The sequence below is a fragment of the Colias croceus genome, chromosome 1 (genome assembly GCF_905220415.1).
Source record: "Colias croceus chromosome 1, ilColCroc2.1".
Lineage (NCBI taxonomy): Eukaryota > Metazoa > Arthropoda > Insecta > Lepidoptera > Pieridae > Colias > Colias croceus.
Genome location: NC_059537.1, coordinates 1,775,644 through 1,795,763, shown reverse-complemented (window position 1 = coordinate 1,795,763; position 20,120 = coordinate 1,775,644). Strand labels below are relative to the sequence as shown.

General features: G+C 35.8%; 1 protein-coding gene across 14 annotated transcripts; it reads left to right on the top strand.

Annotated features, from left to right (window-relative positions):
- Positions 1-259: 259 nt before the first annotated feature.
- Positions 260-19,649, top strand: LOC123695099 (DNA-binding protein Ewg). Of its 14 annotated transcripts, none has more exons than XR_006751896.1 (15): positions 260-367; positions 3,864-4,028; positions 4,761-4,944; positions 5,333-5,457; positions 6,623-6,796; positions 8,065-8,227; positions 8,753-8,865; positions 9,542-9,670; positions 10,252-10,371; positions 10,883-11,011; positions 12,663-12,801; positions 13,324-13,439; positions 17,372-17,509; positions 17,935-18,122; positions 18,161-19,649. XR_006751896.1 is itself a non-coding variant. In XM_045640910.1 (14 exons), the coding sequence occupies exons 2-14, from the start codon at positions 3,942-3,944 to the stop codon at positions 17,995-17,997; spliced, it is 1,620 nt and encodes a 539-aa protein (XP_045496866.1). In that variant the 5' UTR covers positions 260-367; positions 3,864-3,941; the 3' UTR covers positions 17,998-19,649. The 14 variants fall into 14 exon arrangements, 12 of the variants coding, with proteins under 12 accessions (XP_045496866.1, XP_045496828.1, XP_045496859.1 ...); XR_006751898.1 differs by having other exon boundaries at positions 17,935-18,141; positions 18,180-19,649; XM_045640910.1 differs by having other exon boundaries at positions 4,791-4,944; positions 8,089-8,227; positions 10,883-11,005; positions 17,935-19,649.
- Positions 19,650-20,120: the final 471 nt, after the last annotated feature.

Sequence of the window (20,120 nt, the reverse complement as noted above, 5' to 3'; positions counted from 1 at the left end):
CTAAAATCGGTAAGTTTCCCTGAAAAAGTTAGTCCTATTCGTAATAAATTATAAAATAAAAGTTTAACCCCCCGCAGAGCGAGGGGCAATTTCCCTTTCCAATGCGAAAAGAAAATTGTACCGCGCAGGCTCGTACAAAATGGCGTCCTCAAGATATGAAGTGTACAATGTTAACATATCGCGTTTACCGATCGATATCAATGGAGGACTCGCGTTTTTCGGTGATCCCTGTTCACTCCTCCAATTTTGTGATTTTAGTGTCCAGTTGAGAGAAAAAGTCTTGAAAGGTGTCGTTTTGAAGCAGTTACATCACAGTGATCTTCAGGAGCTTCAAATTGGAGTGCAAAATGTCTTGCAAATCACGCAGGTGCGTACGCAGTCGTAGTCTTTCTATTCTATCTGGGCCTGCTCGAACGCGCTACCCCTTCATGATGGCCATTCATTTGGGTTTATCCTTTACGCCGCCGCAAAAGAGTTTATGTCATTCGTCTTCAAAGTTGACCCGGTGCGACCGGTTATGGGGAAATGCATCTAAACAAAACATAAAGCAAAATGCATTATGACACCATGGCGAAACATTATTATGCTCGTTTAGGCACACGTCAAGCTATTCCTTGGATTCATTCATCGCTAATTTTGTTTGAAAAACATAAGCCTATGACAAATAAATTGGTTTTAAAGAGTTTAATGTTATAATTTGGTCAATATTCCTAGATAATTTAGTTTCTCTTTTCTCTAGTAGTAGGACAGTTTGAGTATTGATTTTTCCAATTGGACTAGTAGTTTCCACAATAGGTCGACTTAGTAAATTCTTCTGTTTTACCTACCTTTTGATATTGTATTTAATTTTATAAAGTCGTGTTTTACTGTTAAGTACTTGTAAGAAAGATATATGTACATTTTTTATTTTATGAAAAGGAATAGAGGGACTTAGAAGTTAGAATATGTCAAAGGTCAAATAGGTAGGTGTAGAACTGAAACCTGACATTATAGGTTGATATATTTAGTACAAATTCAGAGAGTATATTTTATTAATATGTATAAGGTTACAATTTCTTCACAATCATCTTATAAATTATAAGTATAATAATTATGATATTTTAGTTAGATTAAGAATTTCTATCAAAGATTATCATTACAGTGGAGCAATCCATAAATATTGATTTTGGAGATTTTGACTTATCCTCGTAACGCCCAGATACCTATTAAAAGGCATGCAGCTCGATAGTGGTACCGGCCCAAGCTGTTATCCAACTTTATGACATAAACACCCTCGGTACCTTTTTAAAGGTATCTGACAGTATCTGATTTGAAAACGCCGTAACATTTTAAATTACGCGCCAAATCTAATTACTGTTTTTTATCCGGCTACTGGAAAGTATGTTTTTGTCTATGGTTAAGCAATAGTGCCAATAGAAAAATAAAATATGTGTAATTTCCGGCGAAAAGTCTGGCCATCTTGACTGACTAGAGGACGTGGTAAGTTCAATCCATGATTATTGATGCAATCTTAGGTTTTTAACTGAGAGTATCTTACTCTGCTTGTTGAAAAATAAGTAAATATTATAATTACATTTAGATTTACGCGAAAATAAAGAATATGCGTGTAAAATAACCTCGTAAAATCTGGATACCTTTTAGTAGGTATAAGAGTATTAACATATTATTGGATTTTAAAAGGTATAAGGGAATAAACCACTAATCAATTTGATTTGCCTTTGCAACTTATGATTTAGACCGTTTTCTCCTTCATAATATAAAGTAAATTATTTAGTCTGTTACAGAATCTTTTAGTACCTATCCTTTTCAGGTAACCCAATGAGAGATGAGCAAATCGAAGAAGCTTTAGAAGTATGAAATCAGTCAGATATAGAAGAGTATGAACTATTTGGAGATGAGGATTACAACATAAACCAAAACCAAGAAAGCTCTTCCAGTTCGGAAGAATCTGAAAATAATATTTTTTTATTAAAAACCTTATTTGCAAAATTATTTAAAATTTCTATAGAAATATATCAATTTACCTACTATCATTCTGATTTTAAAAGGTATATGGGTTGCTATTATATAGTGTTTTTGGGTCCAATTTAGAAACTTGCTAATTTTTGCTTCTGTCATCTGTTGGAAGTGGATTTCTTCTGATAGAAATCCTAAAACACGTGATAAACTAGCCTTTAAAAATAATAAGTACAGAAAATAATGATCATATTGTTCAAAAATTGATATTTTTTTCTCAGATTGTAAGTGTGAGATATCTTTTTGGTCATTAAAATTTTGGAAGACATGTATTAATCCAAATATTTATGTTCATTGTTTTTTGTAATATAAAATAAACCCTATATTGTCTACCGCTAATCAATAATTTCAAAAATACGAATTTTGCAAAATCGGGTTTTGTAATACATTAAAGCCCATATGCCTAAATAAAGAATAACGAATTTGGGGTTATTTAGTGTCTCAAAACCTTCCACTGACATACATTTACATGCAGAAAAAATCCCACGCTCATACGGAAATAATAAGGCACTTTTTTTAGATTTCATCACCTCCGGGTCCGCACCATGTGAACCTTTTAAAAGGTACTTGGGCTGCAAGCCAATGTTTGGTAAAAATAGCCTGGGCGTTACGAGGTTATAATTATTTCATGTTGTTTTAATAACATTTTGCTTTAAATTCAAATCTTGGTTTTAGCTTTTAACATTATTTCTATCTTAGAACTGTTATTCTTATGAATTATTGATTAATAGCTAAATAGGTAAACATAATGGCAGTAAGTCATTGTATGAATTTTCAGTACAACCATTAAGTAAGAACTATTAAATGAATGAAACATAATATTAGAATTAAGAACCATACTACAAGCCATAATACCATCATTCATTTCAAGTATTTGGGTATAAATTGTAATGCTCCTTATATATCTTTGTCTCAGTTGTGGGAACATAAAATGAGTTGATGATAGTGCATAATATTATATTACCTATTAAGAGAGGTAAATATATAAATTACTAGCTTTCCCCCCGCGGCTTCGCCCGCGCAGTCAAAGAAAAACTCGCATAGTTCCTGTTCCTGTGGGATTGCGTCATTTTCCCGGGATAAAAAGTAGCCTATGTCCTTTCTCGGGTATCAAAATATCTCCATACCAAATTTCATGAAAATTGGTTCAGTAGTTTAGGCGTGATTGAGTAACAGACAGACAGACAGAGTTACTTTCGCATTTATAATATTATAGTATGGATAGTGAAACTATTGTCAGTTATCGGTTGAAACTTTATATGAAAATAATACCTATGATTTTACCATTATTTTTACTGAAATAGTTTTTTTTGAACATTGTAAAAGTGAATTGAGTTAAAATAATTTTACTACTAGGCATAATTATTAACTACATAAATTAAAGTAATTATACATTTTATTTACAAAAAAATGTTACAAATTATTAATGTTTTTTTAATCATGCACAAATACATTATTGTTATTTACAGACTATATATCATTTATTATTACAGTAAATTGAGAACATTTCAATAATAAATTATCAAATTACTAAATTGGCAACTTTTTAAAGTTCAATATAACATGCAAGATCTTTCTTTTTTGTGATGATACAAAAATAATAAGAACATAATTGATTTTTAACCGACTTCAAAAAAGGAGGTTATCAATACGGTCGTTATTTTTCAAGAATTAAAGTATATCTCCAAAAGTTAGAATAGATAATTTTCTTTAGAAATTTTTGATATCGTGAAAAATATGATACTGCCAATTTTCCATGGATTTAGGTTAGTGCAGCTAGAAATGGACTCAGTAAAAATAAGGTTTACACAAAAAATATATAAAAATGGAACAATTTTATTTGCCAGACTCTAAGCCACGGTCAAGTCTCACAGCTATCCTGGTGGAAGTATAACTAACTGAAGCGTGCAAGCTAAAGAGGCCCAATGGTCCTGGAGAACAAGAGGGACGACGACTCTGACAACAACATGAACTCGGCAGTCAGCACCGAGTCCATGGACATGGCTGAGGAGGTTGGTCTTGAAATTAGTTTATAATATGGTATAGTGCAGCTAATTGTGGAGAAGGCTAATATAAATACATCATCTGATGGTTTAATTTTTATATTTGATGCCAATTTAAATATTAAAATATTTTTATAATAACAGGAAGACTTTGTGGACTTTATGATGAACAGGGATAAATTAAATAAATGTGAAAAAGTATCTCCTTTCCAATATATGAATCTAATACTATAATAGTATTAATAAGAGTATGTAATAGAATTACCAAAAGCAGTGACAAAAATAGCCACTGAATAATTTAATTGTAATAATCCATCAATACAATATGTTGAAATGGCGTGTATTAAGTCTGACGATTGTGTAATGTATGCTGTATGGCTGTTAGTATATATTGTGTCAACTAAGTTAATTGTAACTGTTAAATTATGAGCCTAGACTGTTTATTAAACTATTTTGTATTGGCTGAATGATCCCACCGTATAGTGTAACATTTAATGACATGTCTGGCTGATATGCAGGCTATTATAATAAAGATAATTATTTAAATATTGCAAAAAGAATGCCGATTCTACTTTCTTTTACGTCTAATTCATAAATTGGTTGGAGATTGATTGCCATCTTTTAGACATGTAAGGGCTTACGTAAAAATAAAGATGATCAGCCACCTTCCGTCGCGTTTCCTTCCCGTGTGTATAAAAAAAAAAAATATACAAAAGATAATCATCCGTACGCGGCATCCAGCCAGACTATGACACGTCGTACGGTGCGCAGGACATGTCGCAGGCGGACGGGTGCGGGCTGAGCGGCGGCTCGGAGGACGACGAGGAGTGCGCGTCCTCGCCCGCCGGCTCTGCGTACGAGGACGCCGGTGACGTCATCAAGAGCGCCATGAGCGATGAGGTCACCAAGCAGCTGGCGGCGGCTGGTGAGTGCTGATAGTTGATAGGTTTCACAAACTCCTGGGAGGTGCTTTCTACCTAAGTAGAAAGAGGATACGGGTAATGTCATCAAATCCCCATGAGCAATGAGGTCACCAAGCAGCTGGCGGCGGCTGGTGAGTGTTAATAGTCGATAAGTATTCATGCCAACAGCCTCCAGGGCTTCTGCTCTAGTGATTATTTATTAGATCCTGCAGGATCCTGACCAATACTACTAGGTAGACATAAATACACAGAATTTTTGTTCATACACTAGTTCTGCTAGTAGGTCGCAGTTAGCGTGCGTTTGCCAGTGGGTTGTGTCAATGTTACTTCTGAAAACCAATAAATCGCTTTTTGTTAAAGAGAAGCAAATTAATGCAAACAATATTTCAGGGCCCGTCGGTATGGCAGCAGCGGCCGCCATAGCATCTTCCAAAAAACGCAAACGGCCGCACTCGTTTGAAACCAACCCTTCAGTCAGAAAACGTCATCAGAATAGACTTCTTAGGAAACTGAGGGTAAGTGGAGAAAATTTCTAAACAGTCCCAAAAAAACGAATACCTTCAACAAATAAATCCTAATCCGCATTCAAAACAGGCTAGGCGCTAATTCAATAAGTTAAAGTTAAAAAAATAATGTCCCCATTAAAGTAGCAACGACCTCGTCGTGAACTTGTGCTGTGGGGTGAATATTTGAACATTGTTTGGGCGAATCGATACCCTTCCGTGCGAGGGGCGGTAATCACATTAGTTTTATTGTGTCACGGTCATAGACTGAATATATTTGGCATGATACATGATGTTTGGGAATATGTAGTTTGTTTCTTGAAAAACTAGATACATAAATTATCTCTTTGAATATATTTTTTATATTCAGAATTTGTTTGAATTCTTTGTTTTAGAAGTGAAACTTTTCATTTAGCTGATATGCTTAACTTTCAAACGCACCATATGTTTACCACCAGGCGAGGCGAGTAAAATAAAATACAAATAATTCATTAAATAATTTATCAATTTCAATAGGGAAAAATGTATCGCCATTGAGTGTGTACATACGGAATACATCTAATTGATTTATGACGAGTTATAGCTCGCGTCATACTCGAAAAATGTACAAATAAGTACTGTATTTGATAAAATATTATTTCATAGGTTCTTTTATGAAATTATAGTTCAAACTAATAATATCATAATGAAGAAAAATGTTCGAGCCAAAAAAAGTTTTTCTGTCTGTGTCAAGAATCGATAATTTTATATCCCATTCAACTACACACGTGTGTCAGCGTATGAATAATAACCATTTAACCAACTACCAAAAGATAGATGACTACTTCGAGCCCAACGTCGAACAAACCGCGACACCGCACACACCACAGCAGAAAGCGTACACCGTCTTCGCCGGCGAAGACGAGGTCCCTTGTTCCGCGTTCCCGCGCCCACCCGGGTGAGCGCCCGTCCGATTAGGGCCCTTCTGGCCTCCTCCACTCAAGCGAAAGCCCAAGCCGAGGTTCGAGATCCCCGTCAACGGGGGACGCCCTTGTGCATGTCGCTACCAGGGTGAACCTTCAGTTCACCCCCGCGTCCGCGTTAAAATGTAGAAGCCCTTCTAGCTAACATTGAGAAACACCTTACAAAAAAAAATGACTACTTCCCTATTAATAATAAGTATTCGTTCACCACACAGCAAACGATAGAAGAATTCGCGACACGCGTCGGCCAGCAGGCCGTCGTACTAGTGGCCACTCCGGGCAAGCCGAACACCTCCTACCGCGTGTTCGGCGCCAAGCCGCTGGAGGACGTCGTGCGCAACCTGCGCTGCATGATCATGGAGGAGCTCGAGAACGCGTTAGCTCAGCAGGTGACACATACATACGTAGATTGTACACACGTATATGTGTATTTATTTATATTATGTATTTATGTACACACGCACACATTTAATTGTTGAAAACACTTAATGTACAGAGAATTCTGACTTGTATTTAATGATAGTGTTACATTTTAGATATACACAATTTTCTTAGTTTGAGCTGAAATATTATTGCTCAATTTAACCGTTTTCCATTGCCCATTTAAGTTAAAAATTATTTAATTACTCTATTCAAAAATTAAAAGAAGTCAGATGTATCCATATGTAATTTAGTTAGATATTTGGGGGGTGTTATGTTTTAAGTGCAGTGGAAATCTGTAGTCCCATCCATAAAAGGAATACAGAGAGGAGATAATATTAGGTAATAACCTAAATATATATACCTAAATAAATAATAATTTTTATTAATACATGGTAAAATGTAAAGGATGCTCAATTACATAAATCACGGCCTATATGCTTCTCGTATAGTTTTTATTTATTTATTATTACTCTTTAACAAAACTATACATGGGAAACTTATTGCTAACTTATACAAAACGTTTTTGTGATTTAACTCTATTAAATTTGGTTATTGTAAACTATTTTGTATTTTGGTTAAAACGCTTAAATTTTTTATATTTTATCAAATATCTTTTATGACCAAGCATTATGTGGGGACTTGAGAACGTATTGGGTTCCGATACGAACGAAACCCACATTAACCTATATTATACTTCCTCTCTGTATCCGCTCTGCGTGTGCTTGCGTACGAGTGGCACGCGTGCTATGCGCATACGTACTTACTGTATTGTGCGAGTGCACATGCGCACAAACCCTCAAAGGCTTCCTAGACGGACAAACGGTTTGATTCCAACACATAGATTTTGGATCGTGGATCGTTTACATATTGTGTGCTTTGAACGGTTTGTCAAACATTAACGGGTTTGAAGCTTCGATGAAATTTCATATTTTTGTTGCGTTTGACGCGGTGTTGATCGTGTTGCGACGCTTCCAAAGTCTTTTTGTGTTTTTTTTCTCTCGTCTGAGAGAACATTAACATTATAAACATAAGAAATTCGCTATCCTTGTTCGAGGACATTACGTCTGCGTCACACACAAGTCTAGCTACAGCCGAACCAAACTGTTTGACAACCGTTCAAGCCGACATGAAACGGTTTCATCTGTCCTTTGAAACCGTTTGACCGTCTCGGGAGCGCTACATGCGCGTGCGCACGTGCACTCGTCCCCGGGCACTCGGCGAAATAACTGTTCAGTTCGGGCTGGGCTCGGGCCCGCAGGCGCCGCCGCCGCCGCAGGAGGACCCGTCGCTGTTCGAGCTGCCGCCGCTCATCATCGACGGCATCCCCACGCCGGTGGAGAAGATGACGCAGGCCCAGCTGCGCGCGTTCATACCGCTCATGCTCAAGTACTCCATGGGTGAGTGTTTGTCGGTACCGTACACGCCTCTAACGGCAATAAGGCATCCTAAGGCGGCCACTGAAAATCAGTGATAACACACTGAGTGGTTGGCCTAATTATGGCATACGTATATTTTTAAGCTCCTTTTTTAACTAAATTGTATCTCTTTTTCTTCTCATATGTCCATAATAAATTTATTTTCATTTCATTACATGTAACGTAACGAGGTTTGTATGCATTTGTTGAACGTATGTGTACGTGAATTAATGAAACCTTGAAGAGCTCATTTGCTAATTAGTGTTATTGTATAAGAGTAATAAAACAATTCATTGTTCTATTTTGTTCATTAAAAATTTATATTATGGGAGATGAGTGTACATAAAAATTCTGAGAAAGAAAACTCACAACAAATAAAACGCAATAAAATAGCATAGAAATATCTTGCATTTTAATATCAATATGCACAATTAATGATCTTTAATTTTTTATTTATTACTGTCTTTCTCCATATTTTTTTAATAATATATTTTTTCTCGTGTGTAGTACGAGGCAAGCCAGGTTGGGGTCGCGAGTCTACACGACCGCCGTGGTGGCCCAAGGACCTGCCGTGGGCCAACGTGCGCATGGACGCTCGCTCAGAGGATGAGAAGCAAAAGGTACGTGTTGTATCTTCAACGTCTTTAGAAATAATGTAAATGTTGTCAAATATTATAGTAACAAATTTTTGATTTGGAGAAATAAAGCCTGTTTAGTCTCGGAATCAGAGCTGGCAATGGTGTAATGTTCATGGTAATAATTAGATTGTGAGGTTTAGATTCATTATGATCTCATTAATTATTTTTTACCCTAATACCTAATAGACCAAAACTTTTATAATTAATAGAGTCATCATCATCATCATCATCAGCCCATATACGTTCCCACTGCTGGGACACGGGCCTCCTATGAGGGTACAGGCCATAATCCACCACGCTGGCCAAGTGCGGGTTGGCGGATGACACATGTCGTCGAACTTTTTAATTCTTCGACATGTCGGTTTCCTCACGATGTTTTCCTTCACCGTTCGAGCAGTGGTGATGTTACAACATGCGCAGATAAATTGAAAAATCAATTTATTTCCTGCGCGCTCGCCTGGTCTCGAACCACGGACTTATCGATTCGAAGTCCGAGGTCTCACCACTGAGCCACCACTGCACTAATAGACCAAAACTTTTATAATTAATAGAGTGTAATAATTGTATTTGTATTTACAGCAGCTATATCTTCTCATTACCCAAGAAAATCTTTTTTCTGCCTTAAAACTTAACAAAAACTGTATGTGTGTCCGTGCAGATGTCGTGGACGCACGCGCTGCGGCAGATAGTGATCAACTGCTACAAGTACCACGGGCGTGAGGACCTGCTGCCCGCCTTCACGGACGATGATGATGATAAGCACCACCAGAGGGCGCTGTCGCCTGCGGTATGTTTATACACACATACATACACGCATAGACCCGCATATACATATTGTGTAGACACATTAACGTACTTTCACACATAAGCACGCACATACACATACAATAAATTTAATTTATAATGTGTTTTCGAAAATGACAAAATGTTGAAGAAATACATTCAACTCATTCAACAACATCTAAATTTCGAATCATGAAATTTCATCCAAATCACCACTGTGAACATGTCACAATATTTATACTTAATATTTCGTACTTTTTTAAATAATTTTAAGTAATAATGCTAAATGTTTTCTTCATTTCCGCATTCATTCAAAATTGGATTGCTGCCTGGATTTTGGTAACATGTTGTATTATTATCGATGTATTTTTATGGATATTAATTAACTATTCATGTTTTGCAACCATTTAAAATATGATCCTGAACAATGATTTGAAATTTGACTATATTGCACTATTATGTCAACGAACTTGATCATTATCGACTAAAATGATCCCTGTGAAACTTTTACTGTTTCGCTTATACCGAAATCTGCATAAAAAATCCTACCACAAAAAAAATATTCGCAATGTTTATAAAAAACAGTCATCGCAATGTATGCCAAGCGGCAGTTGCAACTCTGGCGGGTCGAGCAAGCACGGCCAGCAGGCGGTGCTGACGTCACAGCAAGTGTGCATCGACCAGATGACACTAGCCGATGTTGATGTATGTTTGGGATCTTTTTGTGTCACTTGGGAACCTTAAGTGAGAGTGAGGTTGCCGCACTATGAAGTGGGATACTATTGCGGCTAGTAATTTACTACCCGTGGCTGATTATGGGTTGAACAAGCACGGCCAGGAAGTGTACATCTACCAGAGGACGCTAGCAGATGTCGACTTGTGATTTTATAGCTTGCCGTGCATGTATGTAGCAGCGTGATTATATGCAGGCCGGTAGATATCGGACACGCATTTGCTCGTGTGTTTACTTAATTGATCCATAATAATTATGTGGGATTTGGGATCCTCTTGTAGGTGTTAGGTTGCCGCACTAGAAATAAGATTTTAAGGCTGTTTCTACCTTTAACTATAATAGAAAAAATCTTCTAACCTTAAGTAAATGTTTGTCTCTATTCAAACGAATTGCCAAAAAAATAAATTCTCATTTATGTTACCCATCTTATATTCGATTCCACATGTTATAACGTATATGAATAAATACGTTTATAACATCCAGATGTCGCAATACGCCCCCGCCGTGCTGCAAACGATCACGAACCCGGACGGCTCGGTGTCGCTGATCCAGGTGGACCCGAACAGCCCGATCATCACGCTGCCCGACGGGACCACCGCGCAAGTCGTATGTGTTTGTATTTTTCGCTATTTATGACTTGACAGAACTTTTGACTTAATTTTTTGTGTGTTGTTGTTGGATAGAGGTGGGTTGTGGGGAAATTGTTCTTAATATTCTAGGAGGTAGCAACGTTGACAAGTGAGCATTTTAGTATAGTTGGTTCTTTGATATGCTATTCCTCTTGCTATTTCGGTTACAGTCCGGGCTGTCTGGCTGGCCGCATTGGTTGCGTTTAATAGTGCGCATCTTATCTGCACAGGAAAATATCCTTAATTTAAAGTCATTTTTTAACGCGTAATTTTTAATCTTTTGCCTTTAGATAGATCCATTAGACATACATTTTTTATTGCAAGACGTTTTTTTCGTTGTTAAATAGGTGCCAGACGCAATTTTTATTTCAATATAATTAAAATATCATCGAAATAAGTGAAATTCCATCAACATGAGTCCCAGTGAAGGATAAGTAATCACTGTGTTACTTATACTATATATAATATTCATTTTACTATTTACATTTTTTTTACAACAATCTACCATATCGCCTCCTTTTTCCCAACGAACCTCAAATAGGACTTTAATGTAAACTTGATAAAAACCAAATTTCATCAAGAAATTAAAGACTTTTTAACGGATTTTAAACGCGATTTATTCATTGTATTATTTTCCCAAGTCTTTAATTTCAAAATGTATAATACTCGCGTAAAATCAAACACTAGAAAATACAAATATCATCAAATTCATATTTATACCCAAAAGTGTAATAAATATGAAACCATCTATTAAAAATATTAGTTTACTAATTATTCAATATAAGTATTAAAAAAGGATAATATAATATAAATAATAAAGTTATTACTTACCTTTTAAGCGGACTCATGTTGATGTAATTTCACTTATTTCGATGACATTTTAGTTATATTGAAATAAAAATTGCGTATGGCACCTATTTTACAACGAAAAAAAACGTCTTGCAATAAAAAAATTATGTCTGATGGATCTATCTAAAGGCAAAAGATTAAAAATTACGCGTTAAAAAATGACTTTAAATTAAGGATATTTTCCTGTGCAGATAAGATGCGCACTAATAAACGCAACCACTGCGGCCAGCCAGACAGCCCGGACTCTAACCGAAATAGCAAGAGAAACAGTATATCAAAAACCCAACTATACTAAAATGACTTTTTTTTAAACGTTGCTAGCTCCCGTACTATAATGGAAAAATTATAAGTTAGATATCATTGAATGAGTGTAATGCAATGCAATTTTTTTTAAAGATAATTTTGTCTTAAACTATTTTCATTGCTTTTAATGAGACTTGAAGAGATAATTGACAAGATGAAAATGTTTGATGTATTACTAAAAGGTTTTCCGGTATTAAAAAAATATTATATTAAGGAGACCTGAAATAAAACATCGAATTACTAGAAATTCATCATTGCTTTTCACAACTAAATTCTTCTGCAAGACTTGCATTATGCAAAAAAAATGAATGCTTATAATGCGCAATAAACAATTCACGTTCCTGTGCAATGCGCTGAGTCTGCGATGATATAGGGAATTTTTTTGTTCCTTGACCCGTTTCCATGACTTTGTGTGTGTGTACTTGTTTTCATCTTAAATTATTAATTATGTTGCTTATATAAATTTGTGTGTGTGTGTACAGATCCAAAGTACAGAAGGCGGTGCGGTAGTGAGCGGAGTGCCGGTGAGCGGGCTGGACGGGGAGGGCGTGGCCGTGGACCTGAACGAGGCCGGCCTCAACTCCGACACGCAGATCATACTCACCACCGACGACGGCCACGGTGAGTACGAGCAGACAGACAGACATACAAACAGACACATAAAGTGACACACAAACAAGCACAGTGATGTATAGACATGTGAAGTTACATAGAAACATGCGCAGCAATACGTGCTCTTGCATAACTCGACATACAACACACGTGCAATAGCACAGGCAACACGCAGGCACCCATAATAGTGACACCTATACATGCATAGTTACATAGAGATATGCGTATTGCGCAGTAACACAATATGCTCACACATTCCTATTCATATTCACGCATAACGATATCTGCCCACGTAAAATTATATACAGACACAGTGATACGTTTACCTTTTAAAAGTATTCAGGCAAAACGACAAACTTGAACGGATTTACTAATTGTTTCCCCAAACAGTTAAAATATTTTTAAACCCTACTATTTGATGTACCCTGCTAAAAAGTAAAAATACACACTTGACAACTGTTCTGAACAAAATTTTAACTGCATGTAGGTTTGCACAAAAGTTAAAACTAATAAATAATTATTATTTTCCAGGCTATCCCGTGTCCGTGTCGGGCGTGATTACAGTTCCCGTATCTGCGTCTGTCTACCAGTCGATGGTGGCCTCCATGCAGCAGCAGGACGGCGTGTGCGTGGCGCCGCTCGTGCAGGTGCACACACGCGCTCGTACACTTACACTTACACCTACACATACACTTACACCTACACTTACACGTACACATGGGAGTAAACACGTACAGGGGCGTACACGTGTGCGCACGGATTTAGATGCGAGCGTGTACGCGTCGGGCGCGATACGCGTTAAAGTTGAGAGTGTTTAGTGGAAAAGGGGGGAGGGGGATATTGTTAACAATAGTGATAGGGCTATAATGTGTTGCAGAATGAATAGGTTTCGAGTAAACTCGGAATTTATTATCAGACTTGTAACTGTACGTACGGATTTAGATGCGAAAGTGTACGCGTCGGGCGCGATACGTGTTAAAGTTGAGAGTGCTTAGTAGATGGGAGAGGACAGTGTTTTATGACAGTGAATGGCACTTTGTTAAGTGTAGTACACTATGTATAGGAAATAATTTTGGTTTCGAGATAACTTGGAATTTAGTAGTAGACTTGTAGGAGCAATTAAATTTCTTAGGTCATGTTGGAATGTGATGTTTTTTGTTACATTATGTATCAGTGAAGATATTTACGGGTGAATATACGTTTGTTTACGGCCAAGTGAAATTTTTAATTAGCTTTGTGCTTATGAAGTTCATGCATTGATTGATTGCAATTGTGCATTGATACATTCACATGTAAAGTGTGATATAGAGGGGTGTGTATGAGTCGGTCTCATAAGATTTCGAATAATCGATGATAATATCTTTATGCACTTCTGCGTGTTTGCGTTGCGTGTGAGTGTATTCAACACACTTAAATACGAGTTATAAATTATATTGCTTATTCGACTACAACGAATTTTTGCATTTAAAAGAAACTTATTTACAATGAACTTCAAAATACGATTATAAAGCGTATTTTAACCAAAGGTGTAATTATTAATCTAGTCACCAGACGCAATTTAATTTTAGGTGATTCCCTTAATTTGTGACTAAGCAAAGAACTGGGTGCATGTTATTTAGAATAATTGCGCCATTTTAAGTGCATGTTGATTTTAGATAGGAATATTTAGTTTTATTGGCTTCTCAGAATAGTATAGATAAATACAATGTTTTTAAATGTTTGTTTTCCTAAAAATGTCTTAATATATTGTTTCTCATTTTAATAACCAAATACCAAATAGTTATTTGAAAACTTGATCTCACGCGTGATAGTGCCAAAAACTTAGGCATATAGGACTTTTAAATTCTTATATATATATAACAAAGCGGTACATTGTACACTTTACATAAAAATACTTTATTTACATGAAATAAATTCGTCATAATGTTATTTACACATATTGTTAAGTTTTCATAATTAAGTTGTGCACTATTTTAAATTTTTGCAAGTGACATTTTGTTTTTATATTGTGAGACTAAGATTGTAAGATTTTATTTTTTTGTTTGCATGCGATAAGTGTATTTTTATATGACCCAGGCTTGTTTGTAAAACACGCATTTATTTTGTGAAAATAATTTTCCAGTCTGTTGTTAATTTTAGTTTTCTAAAGGATAAAGTTGTTTCTAATTGTGCTGTGCGTTTTCTTAATAGTGGTTTATTGACAAATTGATGTTTTATTTTTTATTTGATTGTGAGAACCAGCATTAATATTCACGAAGGATTTATAAGCTTGACAGTGATATTTTTAATGCATAATAACTATTAAAAATAGAGGAAATCTATTTAGTGTATTGAGTAATTAGATAAATTACCTTCGTGGATAAATGCTAAATGTCTAATTTTAAGTATTTCGCCAGTGAGTGTTGCTTGAAGTGCTCTTGTGTGTGGAGATGGAGATAAGTGCTGATTTACACAGGGTCAGTAACTGACTACAAATTCGAGGCAAATCAGTGCTGACCCGAAAAAAAAACCCGTGTAAACAGATTTGAAATCAGTACAGAGGCTTGAAGTCTATGTAAACGGTTCAGTCAGTCGCGACGCCGAATTTCGGCGCCGCGACTGACTTGTCTACTGACCCTGTGTAAATCAGCACTTATGTTAAATAATATAAACTTGTCTTTTTCCATAAAAAGAAACTGATCAAAACTTCAAATTAACGTTTGAATACATAGAGATCTAGAGAGATGCCAATCGCTTGCGCTGAGTACGAAACCAGTGTCTCATAACAAATTTACGCACACAACAGTAAACAAAATAAAAACAATACTTCGCGTTGTGTGCGTGTCATCACACAAAAATTTGAGAGCGACTATTCGTTCGCATACTAGATTGTAAGTAACGTACGTATACAGCACCACACAGCCGCAAGATATGCTTTTACGATAGGGATTGCTTGTCGATAAATGAAAAACGTTAAAATTAAAACAATTTATAGGCAATACAGTAACTAGGTAGAAAATTGAAATGGACACCTTGATGGTAGCATTCATGGTGATGAAGTACATAAAGCATTGCCTATTGACTTATTGTAAAGTAAAATAAGTATGAAATAAGTGAATTTTTTTTAATCCATGAATAATAATCACTATAAAATTATTGCTCGAGTACCTATCAAATAATAATAATACAATCAGATATTAAGCTAATAGTAATACATTATGATATAAAATAAGGTAGTAAAATAATACATAATACGATAAAAAATCCGAATCTTATCGACATGGACACACTCGACGCGCATCCTCAAGTAACGACCGCGAGCAGCGGCCGTACTACACGATCGAACGTTTTTGTTAGCTTTAGTATCTTCATTATACATTGCGGTATTCGTACTCCGCGTTTGAATAGAGTCACGTACAGAAGAAGCATTGTAAAGTATTTCCATAAATTAATGTGACTGTCGTTCTGTCACATAATGAAACCAAGAAATCACTCTACGTAATATTGTTTTTGAAATTATAGTAAGAAAATAGTATAATTTTCAGTACTTACCGATGGTATGTGATTCCATTTGACTTAAAGTTGCTGGTTTCACTTCGGTTTTTACAAACTTTAACGGAACAACGCGGCATTGTCAAATAATACCCGGCCGACGGTCGAACGTCAACTGAATGCAACAAACAGCATGTGTTCTTATTTTGGGCATATTGCTGCGACACCGGCCCCGCCCCCTAACCATATCTCCCTTTAGTTTCTGTGATCTGTGTTTGAATATAACAAACAAAACTTTTGTTTTAAGGGTGATAAATTGTAAAAAAAAACATGTCAACTCAACATTCCTGTTAAGATTTGAAATTTTATCTTCATCTCTATGCACGCTAGTAAATTGTGAATATTTTGGTTATTTTTTTAAATTTACATAGAGTTTATTTTTTGCGTTGTTTGTTCAGTGCGTTTGGAATATTGTTGGTGATACATTAAAAATATATTGACGTGTTAACATTTCTTTATTTATATATTATGTGCCATATGTTAAAAAGAGTATTTATTCACCAAAGATTTTTGATTGTTAGTACTAACTCGAATTTACAGAATCCACAAACAATATTCTAATTGCATCGCTAGAAGATAGATTTCACTATTAAAGCTGTGATTGTGTTATGTTTTTGTTTTATTTGATGTGTATTTTTTTTTTTTTTTATCTGTGAGTTGTTGATTGCACGCGCTCGTTTTCGTCGTCAGGTGTGTATTGTTTTTGTATTCTTAGCTTTAAATTATGTTTTGATAACTATTTATTTAACACATGTTTATATTTTATTTTTTAATATGTTTTATATTTATACTAGCTGAGCCCCGCGGTTTCACACGCGTGTCTCAGCGTGATGATATATAGCCTTCCTCGATAAATGAACTATCTAACACCGAAATAATTTTTCAAATCGGACAATTAGTTCCTGAGATTAGCGCGTTCAAACAAACAAACAAACTCTTCAGCTTTATAATATTGGTATAGAATATAGATTAAAGCGGGCAAGAAGGGACAATGTCTATAGTCCCCGCAAAAGCGTAAATGGCAATAGATAATGCGTACACGGCGCAGGTGGAGCAGAACGGCGAGGCGCTGGAGGCGATCTCGATGGGCGGCGGCGTGGCGCAGGTCATGCTGCAGGGCGGCGGCGAGGCGCAGGTGCTGCAGGTGCTCAGCCTCAAGGACGCCACCGTGCTCACTAAGGCGATGGTGAGTGATTATGTTAGAGAAAAAATATGGATGACCGTATCCTTATCCTTTCTAATACTTTGCTTTATTCCTTTCGTCAATCCTTTAATATCCTTTTTTCTTTAATGTTGGCAATCCATTATTAGAATTAGTGTAAGATATGCAAACTGACCTAACGCCTCTGCAAATGTTCATGGGCATTGGTAGCACTTAACCTCAGGCAGCAGCTTAAATCCTTTACTGAAAACTACATAAAAAATACCAGTATAAGACTGTAGTAAAACGCTAGGCTGACTGTACAAAGGTATTCAGATAAAGTAGCCTTTACGCAGACTTTTAACATAAAAAGAGAATCGAAGGTGATTTTATTGTGGCTATGAGAGTAAATCATGTAATTGTTAATTTGTATGGACTAACGGCAGACACGGCACAATAACGCAGTATAGCAAATGACATTCCAGCAGCAGCAGGTGAAGTCGGAGCGCGAGGCGGTGGTCGCGGACTCCTAGCTGATGGGCCTCGTGGCGGACGAGCAGGAGCCGCCCGCCGGGGAGCCGCAGGATGCAGACTAGCCACTCCACCACAGATTACACATACACATTGACAGTTGACAGGTGACATTGACACATGACAGGTGACAGTGACACTGACAGGTGACAGTGACACTGACAGGTGACAGTGACACTGACAGGTGACACATGGCAGGTTTTCAGGCGGGAGCGTACGAACATTTTGTATAGACACGTCTTGTTTACGTGTTTTAACAATAGACCCCGGTTTGTGACGTTTTCATCATAGAACATAATTATTAAGACGTTGCATTGTATAAATTTATAAATGTTACCCGTAACACTTACATGATGTACAGATAAAACAAAGAGTTACCGTATGAGATTCTCGAATGACACGAACAATATTATATACCTACTATAAAATTTTTAAACATCTTCCTTATTATATTGTAAATAAATTAGAAACGATTCAATTATTAAACGGCGAAAATAATAGTTACTATTCTTCTCTAGGTCTAGGGTTGCCACGTTTAGGAAAATATGATGTTAAAATTGTAATACATGTAAAATAAATCATACAAGTGAATATACAGCCTTGAAAGGCCATGATCTATTTCAGAATAGAAAAATATGCCAAATGAAAACATAAAATGTCTTACTCAGATGTTGATGGTCTGATAAAAATAAATTAATCAACAACAAGGTTTCAATAACTGATACATATGTGATTTCTCGAATGTAACTTATTACAAAAACTACCAAAAACAGATTTTGAACATGATTGTGATGCAAGTTGAGGGTTAGTCACAATATTAACGAGCGAGTTATAAAACGGGCATAGATAATGTTATGAATAAATTGTCCAAGATCTCAGCGATCGACCGCGTCCTCAGGACGCAGACTAGCGTAATTTTTATTTATTAATTTATCGATAATTTATTAAGAAACACCAAATATTTATACCAATTTATTTTTGTGCAATAACGCAATATTTGTTCTGGTACTTTATTTTACCTACATTCCTTTATTTTAAGCGTATTTAAGTGCAATCGTTGTTTTTAATTTAATTTTAGTTTTTTGTTGACACGTTCTAGTCGGTTTGAGTCATAGTAACGATCTAGTCTAATAAACGTAATTTAAAATTGTAAAATACTTTCTTAGGAGAATTAATATAATTAAATTTCACTGTATTTAGTGAGCGACCTCAGCAGGGTTAAAGATCCAAAGTATATCTATATTGATGTTTAAAATGTATAGATGTTATGCATTTAGGGACGGTTGATGACTTTGCTGGTTTTCAGTGGTCGGTTCGGCGACGAAACCTATTTGACATAGGTTATGTTTCATATATGTAATTCATAATAATAAATTATTTTAAATTGTTAGCCAAGTCTAGTTGTAAGATGTAGACATCCTAGAAAAGTACAAATCTGTATAATTGCGTATTATTTATTTTATTTAAGAGATCCATAACCTTATTGTTTTTAATTTTATAATTTATGGGTTTTATTTTGTGTTCATTAATTTATTTAATTTAATATTTATATATAGGTATGGAAAAGCACAATTTTGTTGTTAAGTGATGATTTGCGATTGTAAATATGGTATGACTGTGTGTATAATGCAATCATTAAAAGTATTTACGTAAACTTTTAGTTTCATTTCTTTCCTTCAAATTTCAAAAAATTTCAGATACGAAAATTAATGCCTATCTTAGTGCCATATCACACTAGCGGATTGCGAGCGGTTTCAAAGCGGAGCGGGTGCGCAACGAATACGTTGCGGGCGCGCAACGAACACGCCGCGGATGCGCAGCGAATTCGTTGCGGACGCGTGGCAGATGCGCAACGTTTACGTCGCAGTTTTGTACACTCATTAACAAAATGGAATCCGTGCTGGTTGTTACTTATAACTTGTAATAGTATAATAATTATGAGATCATAATTTTTTACGAGTTTCATAACATGTTAATGTTTAGGGTATTGTTTTATCTATTAAATCTTGGTCGAAATGCAATCAGATAACTTAATTGCTCATTATGAAAGTTCACTAGCGAAATAAATTTTAAAGCTCCTTAACTTAAACAGGACTATCATATTATTAGATAAATAGCAGTGAAT